At 21.6% G+C, this 18,195-nt stretch overlaps 6 protein-coding genes across 6 annotated transcripts; 2 read left to right on the forward strand and 4 right to left on the reverse strand.

Moving 5' to 3' along the window:
• Window positions 1-352: 352 nt before the first annotated feature.
• SRAE_2000265700 (ATP-dependent RNA helicase DDX42) lies at window positions 353-2,448 on the forward strand (the record flags this gene model as incomplete). The annotated part of the gene is made up of 2 exons (XM_024653750.1): window positions 353-381; window positions 420-2,448. 2 exons carry the CDS (start codon window positions 353-355, stop codon window positions 2,446-2,448), a joined length of 2,058 nt encoding a protein of 685 aa, XP_024507196.1.
• Window positions 2,449-2,761: 313 nt separating this feature from the next.
• SRAE_2000265800 (Protein phosphatase PTC7 homolog) lies at window positions 2,762-3,800 on the reverse strand (the record flags this gene model as incomplete). The annotated part of the gene is made up of 2 exons (XM_024653752.1): window positions 2,762-3,084; window positions 3,131-3,800. The coding sequence occupies 2 exons, from the start codon at window positions 3,798-3,800 to the stop codon at window positions 2,762-2,764; spliced, it is 993 nt and encodes a 330-aa protein (XP_024507197.1).
• Window positions 3,801-4,964: 1,164 nt separating this feature from the next.
• On the forward strand, window positions 4,965-5,937 carry SRAE_2000265900 (Enoyl-CoA delta isomerase 2, mitochondrial; the record flags this gene model as incomplete). The annotated part of the gene is made up of 4 exons (XM_024653753.1): window positions 4,965-5,063; window positions 5,114-5,244; window positions 5,336-5,489; window positions 5,545-5,937. 4 exons carry the CDS (start codon window positions 4,965-4,967, stop codon window positions 5,935-5,937), a joined length of 777 nt encoding a protein of 258 aa, XP_024507198.1.
• A 661-nt stretch (window positions 5,938-6,598) lies between these two features.
• SRAE_2000266000 (Rho GTPase-activating protein domain and Rho GTPase activation protein domain-containing protein) lies at window positions 6,599-7,924 on the reverse strand (the record flags this gene model as incomplete). The annotated part of the gene is made up of 4 exons (XM_024653754.1): window positions 6,599-6,774; window positions 6,833-7,321; window positions 7,379-7,460; window positions 7,637-7,924. The coding sequence occupies 4 exons, from the start codon at window positions 7,922-7,924 to the stop codon at window positions 6,599-6,601; spliced, it is 1,035 nt and encodes a 344-aa protein (XP_024507199.1).
• A 760-nt stretch (window positions 7,925-8,684) lies between these two features.
• SRAE_2000266100 (Nicotinic acetylcholine receptor family and tRNA-specific 2-thiouridylase family and Neurotransmitter-gated ion-channel transmembrane domain and Neurotransmitter-gated ion-channel family and Neurotransmitter-gated ion-channel ligand-binding domain and Rossmann-like alpha/beta/alpha sandwich fold domain and Aquaporin-like domain and Adenine nucleotide alpha hydrolase-like domains and Nicotinic acetylcholine-gated receptor, transmembrane domain-containing protein) lies at window positions 8,685-13,937 on the reverse strand (the record flags this gene model as incomplete). Its single annotated transcript, XM_024653755.1, has 8 exons — window positions 8,685-9,800; window positions 9,848-10,053; window positions 10,108-10,158; window positions 11,756-11,795; window positions 11,843-12,225; window positions 12,289-12,885; window positions 13,167-13,755; window positions 13,815-13,937. The coding sequence occupies 8 exons, from the start codon at window positions 13,935-13,937 to the stop codon at window positions 8,685-8,687; spliced, it is 3,105 nt and encodes a 1,034-aa protein (XP_024507200.1).
• Window positions 13,938-14,422: 485 nt separating this feature from the next.
• Window positions 14,423-15,602, reverse strand: SRAE_2000266200 (Aquaporin-like domain-containing protein; the record flags this gene model as incomplete). The annotated part of the gene is made up of 2 exons (XM_024653756.1): window positions 14,423-15,430; window positions 15,480-15,602. The coding sequence occupies 2 exons, from the start codon at window positions 15,600-15,602 to the stop codon at window positions 14,423-14,425; spliced, it is 1,131 nt and encodes a 376-aa protein (XP_024507201.1).
• Between the last annotated feature and the right edge of the window lie 2,593 nt (window positions 15,603-18,195).

The raw sequence follows: 18,195 nt of genomic DNA on the forward strand, positions 1-18,195 counted from the left end.
GTAGGAAGTAAAGATTATAAAATAAGTAAAAAAAAATAATATGTTGAAATCATAATTTATTTTTTACTTAATGTAACTCAGTAGTTGTTTCTAATTATGTTTTTGGTAACTAATTAAAATTAAACAAACAACTTCGAAATTAATATTAAATGTGGTGTATTTACAATAATCAATTAAAATAGTATAAACAAAATATCGTAAATGTTTTTGTTTTTTAAAAGCGTTAATTAATATTAGAAATCACTTTGACTGAAGATATTGCACTCCAAACTTCTTTTCGTTGTAAGATATATCACTTTTTAAAGTTTACAAACAAATATTGTTTATTTTTAACATACTTTTTCATAAAAATATGGAGTCGAGAAAACGTCTGGACATGGAGTAGGTTGAAACATATCATTCTATTTTTATGTTTTTAGTTATCTTTTTAAAGACGAAAACAATAGTGATGATCCAGAAGCAAAAAAGGCTAAAAATGATACAGATGACGAGGAAGATCCACTAGATGCATTTATGGCAGGAATAACAGAACAAGCTGCAAAAGATGTTAAAGAATCTGAAGAAAAATCGAAAAATATTTTAGAAAATAATGAAGTTAGTTGCAGTAGTAGTAGTAACTACCGAATGGATATTGAAGAAGAAGAAGATTCGGAAGAAGCATATTTTAAATATCTAAAAAAATATGAAAATCAAATAGAAAAAGAAGATACTTTTTATGAATATGATGAAGATGGTAACATAATTGCTACACATAAAAAAGAAATGGAACTTTTAGAGCCTGTTGATCATTCACAGATTAATTATAAACCATTTGTTTCAGATATATATATAGAACATGAAGATATATCAAAACTTACTCCTAATGAAATATATGAGCTAAGGAAGGAGTATAAAATTCAAGTTTATGGAAAATATACAAAAGCTCCAATTGTGAGTTTTGGACATTTAAGTCAAAACAAAATTTTATTGTCAATGATAAGTCACCATAATTTTGAAAAACCAACTCCGATTCAAGCACAAGCAATACCTTCTATTTTGTCTGGAAGAAATGTTTTGGGAATTGCTCAAACAGGTACAGGAAAAACTTTGGCATATGTATTACCAGCTATATTACATGTTCTTAGTCAAGATGAACGTACAAATGATATAGGTCCAGTTGTATTGATTGTTGTACCTACTAGGGAACTGGCGCTTCAAGTTTTTACAGAATGCCGTAAATATGGGCGACCATTTGACATAAAAACTGTTTGTGCATATGGAGGTGGAAATAAATATGAGCAGACAAAAGATTTAAAAGAATATTCTGATATTGTTGTATGTACTCCTGGAAGGATGATTGATCTTGTTAAAGATGGAGCTACAAATCTTCAAAATGTTACTTTTCTTGTATTTGATGAAGCTGATAGAATGTTTGAATGTGGTTTTGAAGCACAAGTTCAAACTATAAGTGATCAAATTAGGCCTGATCGTCAATGTGTAATGTTTAGTGCTACATTTAAACATAAAGTTGAAAAATTAGCATTGAAAGTTTTATCTGATCCAGTCAAAATAGTTTGTGGTGAATTTAATGAAGTTAATTCCGATGTTTCACAACATGTAATTGTCTTACCAAATACTGATGATGCTAAATGGAACTGGCTTCAAAAAAATATCATTAAGTTTCTTAGTTCTGGTAAAGTAATTATTTTTGTTACAAAAAAAGTAGATTCAGTTACAATATATGAAAAACTTAAAAAAGAAGGTATCAAAGCTGTTTTACTTTATGGTGATCTGTCACAATTTGAAAGAAATGAAAAAATACTGGCTTTTCGACAGGACATTGATTGCCTAGTTGCAACAGATGTAGCCGCTAGAGGATTAGATATACCTAATGTAAAAACAGTTGTTAATTATGATGTCCCTAGACAGTATGAATATCTTGTGCATAGAATTGGTAGGACTGGGAGAGCTGGACAAAAAGGAGATGCTTATACTTTGATGACTGAAAATGACAAAAATTTTGCCGTTGAAATGGTTAAAAATTTTGAACTTAATGGTTATGAAGTAAGTGATGATTTAATGAATTTGGCATTAAAAGTTGAAAAATTTTTCAATGAAAGAGAAAAATTTGTTAGTAGTGTTAAAGTTAAAGCAAAACTAAGACCTGGAATAGGTTTTTCTAAAGATAATTCAGTAACAAAAAAAACTACAAACGATGCCAGTTTAAGAAAAGAGATCAAAGTTGCTTCTAGTGGAGCTAAGTATGTTCCAGGGTTGACGAAACAGCAAGCTGTTAAAAGTGTTTATCAAAAAACATTTGGCATGTCTTTTGTAAAGGCATCCAAGCCAGAGGAACCTGATGTTGGTCAAGATTCTGTTGAATCTGATCCCCGGCCAGAATGGAAAAAGAGACTAGAAGAAAGGGTTGCAAATATAAAAGCAGAATTTGCTTCTAAAAAACAATCTTGATATTTCGGTTTTACATATTTTTTTTATTATTGACTACACAAATGTCTACGTAAAATAAAAAAAAAATATTTAACAAATTATATATTCCTACTAAAATAATTTCATTTGAAAATTGTTTAGATTTTCAAAATACTTTTAAACATATGTATAACGGCATTAAAAAGTATTAATTTTTAACCTATAATGTCTTTTAACCGTGTGTAGAAAAAATAAACAACTTAAATCAAATTTTTTTCATGTTTCATGAGATCTTAATTCTTGATTCATTAAAAAATTACTTAGAATTTAGAGTTCAATTAGATGATATTTTATTCTATACTTTGATAAGTATACATGTAATATCATCAGGTTTTCCTCCTTTAGTTTTATATCCTTCTTCGACAGCTTTCAAACTAAATGGGGACATGTAATCTTTAGATAACGACAATTGCCTTGCACACAATGTCAATGAATTACATATATTTTGTAATGCTGCTTCATCATTTTTATCTATCGATGCTAGAAGTTTATTTATCATTTCTTGTGGTACATTATCCCATAATCCATCTGATGCCAAGAGAATATAATCACCACTTTCAACTTTTATTGCTTTCATTTGAGCATGTTCTGGAGTATCACCAATAAAATCTCTTCTCCCTATAAAAAATAAAATTGATTAATGAAATAAAAAAATTGATTTTACCGTTCATATCAGGTGGACTACATAGTTGGTATGGAGCATTAAAATAATGTACCTGTTCTTTACTTTTATAAATAACTTCATTATCTCTCCAAACAAGGAATCCCGAATCTCCAAGATTAGCTGAATATAATACACTATCATGAATAATTAAGACACAAGCTGTACTACTCCCAATTGGTCGAGGGTCTGATGTAAATATAACTTGTCTAAAGGCATCATTTAACAATAAATCAGGTCTTTTTGGATCAAATTTTCCAGCTTTTGCCAATTCATAGCAAAACCTCATAAGAGTTGAAGAAAATTCAGATGGATCTATACCATGTCTTACCCAACCACCAACACCATCAAAAACAGCACTAACAAAAGCTGAATTATCCTCAACTTGTATTGAGAAACAAGCATCATCACCAAAATTTCCATAATTATTAATTTTAGATACTTTTCTATTAAAACCTTTTGGGATTCCACAACATGTTGATTTAACTGTATCGATTTTTTTTGAATTAGTCACACTTTCATCATCAACTTGACTTGATATAGCTGCAGCAAAGACAAATGATGGAATCCTACCCATAGATAGCTTTTTAGCTTGATATCGTAATTGGGGACAACGAGTTGTACCAAATTCAAAAAAAATCCTAGTTGCTTGAAATATTGTTTTACGTAGCATTTTTGTCTATGTTATGACCCCTGAATTACTAAAGAATAATAATAAATTAATTATAAATATAAATAAAAACTATATATATATATAAATATAGTGTGTTTTAAAAATAAAAGTACTATATTTTAATGTGTACCCCCATAGAATTATCGATTAACAATGGAGTAATGGAAAAACGACTTATTGATAAAAGAGAAATAGTAGTTGCTATATTTATTATTTATCAAGTAAGTGGATGCAAAATAAACTTTATGTCAGAGAGTATATAAAATAATAATTTAGAGGGGGGTTGTTTTATATATATTATTATTAGAATTTGTAGAAAAAAAAAATTTATATAAGTAAGTGAAATAATATAAATTAAATTCTCAAATAGTACAAATAGTATTTAATTAAATAAATTTAAATTTTAACTATTTTATATTTCAAAGAGAGCACATTTCCAAAACATAAAAATTGTTAAATGTAAAAAAAAATTTTTAATTTAAAATATCTAAAAGTTTTACTATATTTATTTCAACGAGTTATTATTTAAAAAAAAATAAATATTTGTTGTTTAATAAATTTTTACAAACTTTAAAAATAGTGAAAAAAAAAAATATGATTATAGCTTGTTTTTTTTTAAAATAAGAACGGAGACATATACAGCATTATATATATATATGTGTTTATAACTTTAAGTATTTGTAATAACATGTAATAAGTTAATTACTGTATAAATTTCTTTTTCTTCAAAAATCAAGGTTATATTTGTTCAAGAAACGGGTTAAACTTTTACTTTGAAACAATGTTATGTCAATATAATATATCGATATTTGATGTTTATTTAAGCTATAAAACAAATTGTTGCAAAAATTATGTTAAAAATAATATTAAAGTTAATATTTTTTTTTTTTTAAAAATTAAGAATTAAAAACACCATGAAATAAATTGATTTATTCTTCCTTTTTTTTTTACTAAAAATTATACAAATAATTTGATCTAGTTTATATAGGTATTTTAAAAATAGAACACATTATATGATAGGTAAGTTTTAATAATGTTGTATAGATAAGAATGGTAATCATTTAAAGGGAGAATACATACAACTTATAAACTAATTTAAAATATTAATTTATATTTATATTATTTTGACAATATTCTGTTATATTTTTAAATAAAAAAAAAAAGATGAATGAAGGATTAAATAACATTATTATGAAAAAAGATGGAAAATGTTTCTGGATAATTTTTAACAGACCATCAAAAAAAAATGCTATAAATTTTCAAGTTAGTTTGTTATTTGTCAAATAAAAAAAAATTAACAAATTTAATCTTAGATGTATGATTTAATTTTAGAAGCATTAGACAATGCAGAGAATGATCCAGAGATTATGATGACAATATTTACTGGAAAGGGAGAATATTACAGTAGTGGAAATGATTTTTCAATGAATAGCTTTTCAATGCTGTAAGTAAATACATATATATGTATATTTTTTTTTATCTAACATTTATTTTACAATGTGACAATTGTTAATTTCATAACAAATGTTTTTTAGGGTTGATAATCCTAAATTAAAAAATGTTTATGCTAAATTAGTTGATAAATTAATAAATCATTCCAAGATATTGATAGCATTGGTAAATGGTCCAGCTATTGGTATTGCCTGTACAACATTGACAATTTTTGATCTTGTCTTATCTTCAGATAAAGTAAATTTTTATTAGAAAAAAAAAACAATAATAATATTATACAAATAAATTTTAGGCATATTTTTATACACCTTTTACATCATTAGGTTTATCTCCAGAGGGATGTTCATCATTCTTGATGCCACAAATATTGGGGTATCCTAAAGCTGCACAATTAATAATATTTAGTCATAAAATGAGTGCCGAAGAAGCTTATATAGGTGGATTAGTTTCAAGTATTTATAAAGATAATGAATTTATGAAAAAATGTACCGAAAGAATTAAAAGATATGAAAAAACTTTATGTATGGATTCAATGATAACATCTAAAAATATGATGAGAGGTAAAACAATAAGAGATAAACTTATGGCAATAAATAAGTATGAAAAAGAAATATTAAATAAACAGATGGAAAAAGAGGAGTGTCAAGTATTTTTAATGGAAAAATTTATGAAATCAAAGTTATAAAAATCAAACAACTATATTAGAAAATTATTTATATTAATAAAATTTAATTGTCAGGTGACTAAAATTAGAAAGAATGATGAATAATAAATAGTGTTGTTTGTGAAAAAATTGTTTTAAAAATGAACTATGTTTTAAAAAATAATACCTATTAATTAAACACTTTTAAAAATATTTTTTATTACTGATTTGACGTATGTTATATATTTAATATTTCTACTAAGTTTAATTTGTATGTTTCTATATAAACAATAATTTTTAATATGTAATATAATATTAACTTTAAAAAAAAAACTATAACAAAATAACATGTTTATGTTTATAGTGTATGTTAATTTAAAAAAACAATTTTTTTTTTCTTTAAAAACAAATATGGCATTATTTAGAAATTATTTCAAATTAAATTAGAGCATGTTATTAATGATGTAAAAATGATTAAATTAGACAATTACAAATTTTTACTACAAAAATTTATAATTGTATAATTTGACATTTTTTACTGCAAGTACAATTATTTTTTATGTTAAAAAAAGATAACAAAAATAATTATTTGTAAAAATTTTTATTGAAACGTTTTCACACACTTCAGTTGCTTAGGATAAAGTAGCAAAATAATAATATATATAAAAAAGCTTATTAGCTTTTTGTTGTTGTTGTTAATATATTACTGTTCAACATAAGTAAATTGATAGTAGTCATTTTTAGATTTTTGTACACTACTTGCAACTGTATCTATTACATCCAATGATTCATTATATTCATTTATCATAGATTCATAATCTGTTTCAGAGTCACTTACCTCCATTCCATTAGCTAATTTAGATAAACTTTGAACAACTTCTAAAAAAAAAAATAAAAATTTTAAATTAAAAATAATATAATTTAAAAATAAACATACTTTTAAAAAAATCATCATCATTTTCACAGGCTTCATCAATTTCCATAAATTGTTTAAAAACTTTATCACATAAATCAATTAGTATAAGTGATATTCTTGATGCTCTTAAAAATCTACTCATATCTTTGATAGCTGTTGGAAATAAAACTGGTGTAAAAAGAAGAACAATATCTGTATATGAATCTGTCAAACTTCCGGCACTTTGTTTAGCCAGATTATTTAATGATTTACAAATAAGATATGTAAATTGTCTAAGAAAAAGTGGTAATGAAGCAATAAGACCACTAACATATAATAAAGCATAATCTAATGATGATGATAATGTAACTGATATAAATTCTTCATTGTCATCTGCAAAAATTCCACCCGGAAATTGTGATAATATTTCCTTTAAAACAGATATAATAACATTTGGATCAACTGTATCAAGTTCATTTTTTTTACTTATTTTTTTTTTTTTTATTAATTTTAATAATAATTTTTGAACCTCTAAAAAGAATATTTTATTATAATTTTCTTTTTAATAATAATAATATTAATACAAACCTGGAGTTTTGACATATCTTACACCTAACCTTTGTTTTTTTTTATCATCAATCTTTAAATCACATACTGTTGCAAGAAAATACTAAAAATAAAGAAAAAAAAAAAGTTGTAATTAATAAAAACAATACAATATAAATAATTAAAATAATAAATTATAAGTTAAATTCTAGAATATAGTAATAAAACTAGTTATTTATTTTAAAAAAATAAAAGAAATAGAATTTTTAATAAATTAAATTTTATTTTATAATAACTAACCTGCATAGCTGGTTGTACAATTAATTCTGAATAAAATTCAGGAGATATTTTATTATTTGTAGTTAAATTATATAAAATTAATTGTTTTCCATCATCATAATAAGTTGAATTATTATCAAAAATTGTATTCTCAATATTTACCTCTTTATCATTCATTTTTGATAGTGATTTAGAAGAATGTGCATCTAGAAATGAAATACTATCAATAATAGAATTCAATGAAATAAGGCAATCCATCTCAACTTTTTTGTTTTCCTCTTCTTCTAAGGTTATGTCAATATGTGACATAGTTTTAATAATAGACTGTTTATTTTCTATATTATTTTGACAATTGTTATTATTGTCGCAATTTTTGTCATTTTTACTTTTACATTTTTCATTTCTTTTTTTGTTTTTTTTATTTTTTGGAGGCATTTAATAATATCTATAAAATATATAGTAAAAATTAATTTAACATGTTTTTATAATTAAATTATAAAATAATAAATTTCTTTGATTAATTAAAAAGAAATTAATTATAAGAAATATATATTTTATAATAAAAATTTTAATATTTAAAATAGAAAATTATTTAATTTATATTTAATAAATAATATAATAAAGAATGTTATAAATCTTATAATAATAGTAATAATAATAATAATAAGATATACATAAAAATTTTTATTTAAATATACAAAATGATAAAACTTATTTTGGAATTGAAGGACAAATGTATAGTAAAAGATAATAGAAGAAAAATATATTTATAAAATTAATGATGTTATTATAGAATATAGTCATTTAAAATTCTTTTTAATAAATTTCTATGTTATTTAGTAAGTATTATAAGGTAGAAAAATACTTTTATTTTATGAGATAGAAACTATCATTATTAATTGAATTAAATGTACTTTAATTAATAATGACATGACACATTATTAATCAGTACAGGTATCATTATTTAAATAATGTTTAACAATTTATTTTATAAAATATATTTTGTTATATATAAAACAATAAAATTTATTTATATTAAATATAAAAAAGAAACAAATAATATTAATTTTTATACATCATCAAAAGCTCTCTGAGCGTATCTTGGACATATTATAAGAAGAATAAAACTAGTTAAGGCTGTTAAAAATAGGACAAAAAAAAAGAAAAATCTATCTAAAATTAGGGAAACACGATGCCATTCTTCTCGGAGGCGTTCCATATCAGATTCATTTTTTATTTTTGTCCTAATAACATCAAATTCATTTGTTGCAATTGTTAAACGATAATTACCATTATCATTTCCTTTAATATTATTTATTTTTGAAGGAAATTTAATTGCTAAAATTTTACATAAAAAAGTAAAACATAATTTATGCATCCATTTTGGTACTTCTGTAACACCATCACCTTTATGTTGCATATTTAAAACTAATACACTAAATCCTACACTTAATCCTGATATACCCATCATTGCATTTAAATATATAGCTATTAAAGGTATTGCTTCTGATGTTTCAGGCATACTTTCTGCAATATTAAAACTAAAAACAGAATAAGCAAGGAGAACAGTCAATCCTAGTGTTATTTTTTCACCACTTTCACATGGTAAAATAAATTGAAATAATGTTAATATTGATAACATTCCACATGGTGCTATTATATTATAAATAAAATATAACATTCTTCTTCTTAAATGTAATTCAAATTTAATTGATGAATAAAATCCATTTCTTTGTCTAGTATGATTAATTGTTCTATTATTAACAATTTCCCATTCTCCATTTTCCATAAATGAATCAATTGTAAAGGCATTCTTACCTTGTTCTCTATTAACAATCAATACCTCAAGTTGACTTTTATCATAAACCCAACTTCCTAATTCAATAAAACAAATGTTATCTTCAAAGGGAAAAAATCTTACATCTAATTTACATAATGAATAAACTTTAGCTGGTGGTGCCCATTGCATTTCACCTTTATAAGTTATATGAAGATTTGTATCAACAAAACCCCTTGAAAAATCTCTTGCATTATTTATAATAACAAGATCTGGTGTCCATACACAACTTGTTGGTAATGTTAATTTTGTTATATTACCAAAATCAAGAGGATCCCAACGAATTCTTTCATCATTCCAAAACTGTTCAACCCATATATTAACTTCCATTATTTGATTTCTTTCATCCTAAATTATTTATTATCAATTAAAATAAAAGTTTTTAATAAATTTACAATATTAAAAATATGTGTTAATGTTAATCCTAAAAAAACTTTTACTGATGTTGTAGCATTAATAACAGGTCTGACTGCCTTATCATAATTATATAAAATATATTTTAATAATCTTCCTTCATCATTCATAATTTCATCATTCATCATAATATCTCTATTTAATTTATTTATCATATCTTTACTAAAAGATTCTGGTGGTAGGCGATCTACAAAATTAATATAATATAAAATTATTTAATAAAAAAAAAAATAAAACTTGCATGCATCATTAGCACAAGGATTACCCCAATCTTTTTCAGCCAAACCATACTCTTTAGATAAAATTTTGTGTGACAAAGAAAATTTATGTAGAAATAAATAAAATATCAAAATAGTTGAATATATTAAAGTTTTATATTTAATCATAATTACTATAAATACCCACTTCAAATTTTTTTAATAAAAAAAAAACTTTTTTTTTATTATTATTTTTAAAAATTTATTAAAAAAAAATAAAAAAAAAAAAAAGGATAAAGGTATACTTAATATTTAAGTTAAATAAATCCACCAACACTCTGAAAATACCAAAAATAATATAAAATTTTTAAAAACTTTTTACAACACATATTTAATAAATATTTTAAAACCAAAATAGTTTATAAAAATTATCATTGTAGAGCTTATTTTTGATTGACAATTTCCTTATGTTTAATAATAAATTTTAATAGAAAATTTATTTGTTATTTTGGTAGTATGTAATATTAAATTAAAAATAAATTTAATAAGAATCAAGAAAAAAAAAGAAGAAAATATTAGATAATTTTATTTTTAATGAAACATATTATATTTTTGGGACAAGAATTGAAAACATTGAATGGTATATTAGGACAAAATGTATCACTAAAAATTTATTGAATAATTGTATAAAAATGATTTTTTTTTTAAAATATATTTACAATAAATAAAATATATTTTGAGGAAAAAAAAATGGTTTTAATAAAATTTTTATATCTTTTATAATATTTATATTAAGTTACTTATTGTTCTTATTTCTTTTATTTTAGAATGTATAAATGTTAACAAAAATAGATGGATATTCTCTTTTGGTATTTGATAAATTTAAGAACAGATTTAAAGAATGGCATTACATTTTTTACTATAAAAACAAAATATACTATTTATAATAATATTTTTAACATAAAAGTATATAGATATTTTTGAAATAAATTTAGTTTCCAAATATTTGAAAATTATTTTAATTAGTATAAATAAAATATTGTTTATTAAAATGAAAAAAAAAATTTTTTTTATTTAATCACGGTATTTTAAAAAGTAAGATAAATTTTTAAGTGCAAAACTGTATATTAATATTAACAAACAAACAAAAATAATATTTATCCTTCAAATGAATTTACTTTTCTTTCTGTTTTCAAGGGAATTCTATATGTAATAAATAAAGTGATATACTTTTAAATATAAAATGAAATTTATTCCTCAAGGAATTCATTAGTGACAGTGGAGAAAAAAAAAATTATTGGTGAACTAATTCAGTAATCTTTTTTGTCTATATATGAATAAATTTTTTAACTAACATTATCTACTTAATTGATACATTATTCTTATTCTTTTTATATAAGTAAATATTTCCATTTACAACTAATTTTTATTGTTAGCTTCAACAAATATTAGTTAAATTAATGCCTATTGGTAGGACATAAAATTTATAGATATATTGTATAAAATTTTTATATATATCACATAATATAATTAAATAGAAAAAGTATATGATAACAATTTATTTCAATAAAAACTTCTTTTATTAATATAATTTTATTTTAAAATAAAAAATTTTCATTAACTAACATATGTTTCTTCTTTTTATATAATTAAGTTATTTGGAAAAAAGATTTATTGAAGAGAAAATCTCACCACCACCAAGGCATTCATTTTTATTATAAAAAACACAAAACTAAAAAAAATAAATAGATTTATAATAATATTATTATTTTAAATTACCTGTCCATTTGCCACAGATTTTAAATAATATTTTAAATCTAATTGTAAAAATTTATCATTTAATTGTTTTATTTGACATTCCACTGGTGGATGATTTCGTTGAATTAAACATTTAACATTTGAAAAATTAGAAATATTATCATTTATAAATGTAGTGTTATGGAGAATAAAAGAATTAGAATATAAACTACTATGATTAGATCCACGGCATACATATACTGTATTTGTTTCACTATCAATTTTACTTACAAATAAACCATCATGACACTGATATATTTGGTGGGGGAGGCGAACTCTTTTACCAATTGTAAAATTATGAATACCATTATGTTGTGTAAGTATATTTTTACTTTCAATTTCAATTATATTCCCTATTTTTGGTTCTACATAATTATCCAAAAAATTATTAAAATTTTTTCTTTTACCAATAAAACAAATCCCCATACTTTCATTTTTATCTAATAATCTATCTAATCCAATATCATTAGCAATTTTTCTAACATCACTTTTAAGTAAATTCCCAATTGGAAACATAGATCTTCTTAATTGTTCCTCTTTTAGAGAAGCTAAAAAGTATGTTTGATCTTTGACAGGATCAGATGCCCTTAATAATCTAGCTTTTTCTTTACTATTATTATATATAATTTTTTCTAAAAAATTTCCTAAACTATTTTGAGCATAATGACCGGTAGCAACATAATCTATATCAAATTTTTCTTTACAAAATCGATGTAATTCATTAAATTTGATTATTTTATTACACATAACATCAGGAACTACAGTTCTACCTTTTGTATAATTATCCAACATATCCACAAAAATTTGATTCCAATAAATTTTGACACAATCTAATTTATGAAATTCAATTCCAAATTTATCACATACATATCTTGCATCTTCTTCATCTTTAACTTTATTACAATTAGAATTATCCTCTTCTAATGGATCCCAATTATTCATATATACTCCAGTAACTTTGAAACCTTTTTTTTGTAATATGTATCCTGAAACTGCACTATCTATTCCTCCAGATATAGCACATACTACACGCCTACCATTCCTAAACATTAGTTAAAAAGTTAAATAATAAGTTAAATTAAAGTTATGTATTTTAAAAAGATTGGAATAATGTAGTAGAATTTTAAAATATTATTATTAAACTTTTTTTTATTTAATTTATTATCAAAATGAAAACAAACAAAAAAAAATATTTTTTATTCTTGTTTTATAGATTTTTCCATCTTTTTTTCATCTATAATTTTTTTATTTCTTTTTTTAACTTTTTCTTTGATATTTTCTTTTAAATTATTACTAATTATCATACTTCCTAATATAGGACCAATCCAATAAACAACAAAATGACCAAAATGTGATAATCCTTGACAATTAAATGTACAAGACCAAGCTATTATGGGATTAGCATACATTCCAGTAAAATTTAATCCACCAACACATACAGATGCTACACTCATTGCTGATAAAATATTGGCAATCATTGTATTTTTAACATTCTTATTAATAAATTTTAAAATATAATATATTCCAACAACACCTAATCCCTCAATTAACATACCATTTAAAATAGAAACATTTAAATGACTATGACAGGTTGAATTTATAAGATATTCATAGTATGATGGATGATTAATAAATGACCACCAACAACGTGCCACATAAAAAGAAAGAAACCCCCCAACTAGTTGAGTAGATAACAAAATACAAAACCATTTTTTATCTTTATTTTTATATAACTGTATTACCAATTGACTTGGGTCAGCAAAAGCCTCCCTACAAAAATAACTATTTAATAACTCAAGAAATGTTATTTCTATAAAAAAACCAAATATTCCATAATGTGTCAAAACAAAAATAACATCAAAAGATGGTGAACATATTTGAATTGTACCAATTAACTGAAAAAGTTATATTTTTTTTTAACTTTAAAAAAGAAAAATATATTAAATAAACATACTTCATAAAAAATTTGACTATAATAATTTTCTTTACTATAAACTTTATTTAAAAGTAGTTTTAAAGAATAACAAAATATAAAAATAAATATATAATAAAGAAAAGAGTATTTCCAAGGTTCCATTTTAAAAAATATGTCTTTTAAAACTAATCTATAAATGGGTAAAAAAAAAATGGGTATATATAATTTTTTTTTATAAGATGTTTAATATTTTTAAAAATAAGTATGTGCAATTAAATTTTTTTATATATATATTAGTATATATTTTTTTTTAATATATACTTTTTATAAAACTTGAAATATAATTTGAATAAAAGTAATTTATTTATTTAGTCAATAAAAATTATTTATACAAATATTAATAATATAAAAAAAAGAGAAATTAAAGTATAATTATTTATTATTTTATACAAACAATTAAGTAAAAGAAAGTTATGTTTTAAACATTTGTTTTATTAAGAAAAATTTCTTTACATTATATATATATATACAAATTACGTTTTTATCAAAAATGTCACGTAGTTATATGATAGAACAATGAATATGTATGAATAAAAAGATAAAATTTAGTATTAAATATGGTTTCCAAAATTTTTTATTAACTACTATTAATCAGTGCTATATTTTTGTGTTACACTACATTCTGAAGATTCCTCCTCATCATAAGTTTCTTCTTCTTCTTCATCATAATCCTCATCATCACTATTATTTGTATATTTTATTTTTAAACTATCACTTATCATTTCATTGTGAATTATATTTTCATCTAAAAGTTTTTTATCTTTATTTACATCTATTGTAAAAGTAGTGATTATGTCGTTTTCAATACTTTTTCCATCAGTAAAAATATTTTCTTTGCTTGAATTTATCACTGTTTCTTCCGTTGTGTAATAATCATCTGATTCTTTATTATTTACTATATCCCTTTCAATGTTTTTATATTTTTCAGGTAAATTTTCTTTGTTTATTTTGTCATTTGTTAGTTTACCATCAGATTCCTCCTCATCAAAATTTCCCACAACATAATGAGCAATAATTGGAGCAATCCAATAAACTAAAAAATGTCCAAAATGTGAAACACCCTGGCAGTTGAATGTACAGGCCCATGCTACAATAGGATTAGCATACATTCCTGTTAATTGTATACCTAATACACAAATTATCCCTGATGAAATGGCATTCAAAAAGATATTCCATGTCTCATCATTAATATATTTTTCTAGTATAGATCCAATATATTTAGCTGAAATTACACCCATAGCCTCAACAAACATTCCATAAATTAATGTTACCGTTAAGTCAGATTCACAATTTTGTTTACTAATCATTTCATTATATATTGGATGAAACTCAAAACTCCACCAATACTTTGCCAATTTAAATGATGCCAAACCAGCCAAAAATTGTGTCATTAACAATATACCAAACCATTTCCATGATTTTTTATTTAAAAATTTTTGCATCAAAAGGCATGGATCACCAAAAGCATCCCTCAAAAGGTAGGTATTACAAATTTCAATAAAAATTATTTCAATGAAGACTCCTGTCATTCCATATGACTCAATAACTAAATTTACATCAAACATCGGAGAACAAATTTGTAATGTACCAATAAACTAAAAAATATATAAATTTTTCACCTAAATTGATATAAATATTTTATACCTCAAGGATAATGATAATAGAATTATGCTTTGATTTGTTAAATTTTGAAAATTGAAATCTTCCCAATTCACATAATAAAAAAATGAAGGCATAAAAAAGTAATGAACATATCCATAGTCGCATTCTTTTATTTTTCTATAAAATGAAGTAAATTTCTACAATGAATTTATTAATTTTTTAATTATATTTTTTATATATATTTTTTTATTCAATAAAAAATAAAATTTTTTTTAATTATAAAAAAAAATTGTAAGATGTTTTATAATATTTTAAAATAATATATAGTAATAAAAATTATCTAATTTGTGTATAATAGATAAAAATAAAACTATCTATAAAATATTTCTCTAATTATTGTTAACCTCACTATGTTATTTTGTTCTTAAGAAATAAAAAAAAAAAAAAATTTTTTTTAATTTTTTCTTAATAGGTTAATCTTGGCAGAAATTTATAAATTGTAATATAAACAAAAAAAAAATAAAATAAAAGAATATATATATATTTTTATATAATATTTAGCTAAACTTACTAAGCTTTTTAAAATTGATCTTTGTGACTTTTCAACTTATTTCTTAAATATATATCAATGAAACAAATATAATTGATTTGTTACAAACAAATTTTTGATCTTATACCCATGTTTTATTAGATAAACCTGTGATAATATAACATGATTATATATAATTTTTAATGAAAATTTTTAAGATAAATTAATGAAGTGAGAAAAATAATTCTTTATATATTTGTATTTGTTTGAATCACAAAATAATATATATTTAACATGTTTTTGTCACTTGAATAATTGAAATTATGAGGGAAAAATTTAATATTTTTTTTTTTTAAAACTATGATATGAGTTTAAAAAAATAAAAATGTAATTTAATATATTCATGATAATATAACGAATATAAGTTTCATAATTTATTAAAAATAATTAAAACTGTTTTATTATATATAAAAAAAATAATATATATATAAATATAAAATATTATTGTTATGTCAAGAGGATAAAAAAATTTCAACTAAAGAAAAAAATTCCTAACAACAACATTCTTCTTTTTTTTTTTAATTTGCAACATTTGCCAAATGTATAAAAAAAAAACTTTTTATTTTCTTTTTTAAAATAATCAAAAATTAAAAAGCAATTTTTTTTATTTTTTAAAAATTTTAATACATCAAAATTAAATAAAATTTTATTTCTAATTATGTTGATTTAAACGATATCATAATTATTGTATGGCAATAAATGTTTCTAATGATATTAGTGATATAATTTAATTGTACATTTTTTTTTGTATACATAAAAAGAATTATACTTTAACAAAGAATGTTTTTAAAATAGGATGTAATTTTAGTAGAAAAAAAATATCTTTTTATTGTTAGTAACACTTGATGTAATGTAATCAGATTATCTATATATGCCTTAAAATTGCCTTCTGATTTTAAACATTTTAAAAAATTTTCCTCTGTTGTTTTATATTTGTTTTTATAAAAAAATATTACTACCTTTTATATGAGTAAAAATTATTTTATTTCATTTTTAATTATGCTTTTTCTTATTATTTTATTCATTTGATATCAATTATTATATTTCTATAATTTTTAATTACCATTTCTTTTATTTTTAACAGTATATATATTTTAATTATTACCGAATATTATAATATTTATTTATAATAAATTAATTTATAAAAATATTTTCATAAATTGTTATAGTAAGTTTTCATAATTATAAAAGAAAAATAAGTTTATTTTAAAGTAGAAATGAATAATAATTAAAAAAAAAATACTTTAAATAGTAAAATGAAATGTGATATATTACTTTAAACTGCCTTAGTAATTATGCAATTGAAGTGAAGTGGTAGAATAATTCGAAACATAAACCCCTCAATAGTAAAAAATTATCGCCATTTTCTTTAATACATATAATTTTAGTTTCTTTGTGAGTATCTTGTCTTTTACAATTACATGCTTATGAATTAATTATCTTTTATGTTTTTGATAAATTATACTATATATTAACCAGTATGTTTTTCTTTTTATCCAAATTTAGAATAATATTATGAATATAATTGTTTTTTAGAAAAAAAATTTTTTTTTTACTAATTTATTAGTATTTTAACTACAAAAATAGTTATTTTTAAAATAAATCTACTAATTGTATTTCAAGAGTACTATTTAAAAGTAAAACAAAATTTGTTATCTTTACTTTGTTATAAATTTTTAAGATTAATGCATTTAAAATAAATTTTATGTTTATTATTTAAAAATTTGAACCTTTGAAATTTTCTTTAAGTATACCTATGAATTATAAAAACCAATCTTATGCTTAAAAAAATGTATGGTAATAAATATTGTATACATTAAAAAAGAAGTATTTAAAATAAGATATAATATTAAGTATTACCAAAAATAGACCACTAATAGTTTTTTTTTTGTTATCATACACTTCAATAATTATAATGAAATGTTAAAATAAATATTTACCAAAAACTATCAAATTAATTATTCAATTTTTTGTTATTTTTGAACATTATGGCACAATTTTTATTTCATGGTAGAAAAAATAAAGTTGGTTATTAAATAGTTCATAAATATTAAAAGAATTTCTTAACATGACTACATTTTTAAGTTAAAACTAAAATTTATAGTTAATAACTTATCTTTCTGATATGTCAATTTATATTATTATTTCTATTTAATTATATTTTCTACG

Source organism: Strongyloides ratti, assembly GCF_001040885.1.
Source record: "Strongyloides ratti genome assembly S_ratti_ED321, chromosome : 2".
In the NCBI taxonomy this organism is placed as follows: domain Eukaryota; kingdom Metazoa; phylum Nematoda; class Chromadorea; order Rhabditida; family Strongyloididae; genus Strongyloides; species Strongyloides ratti.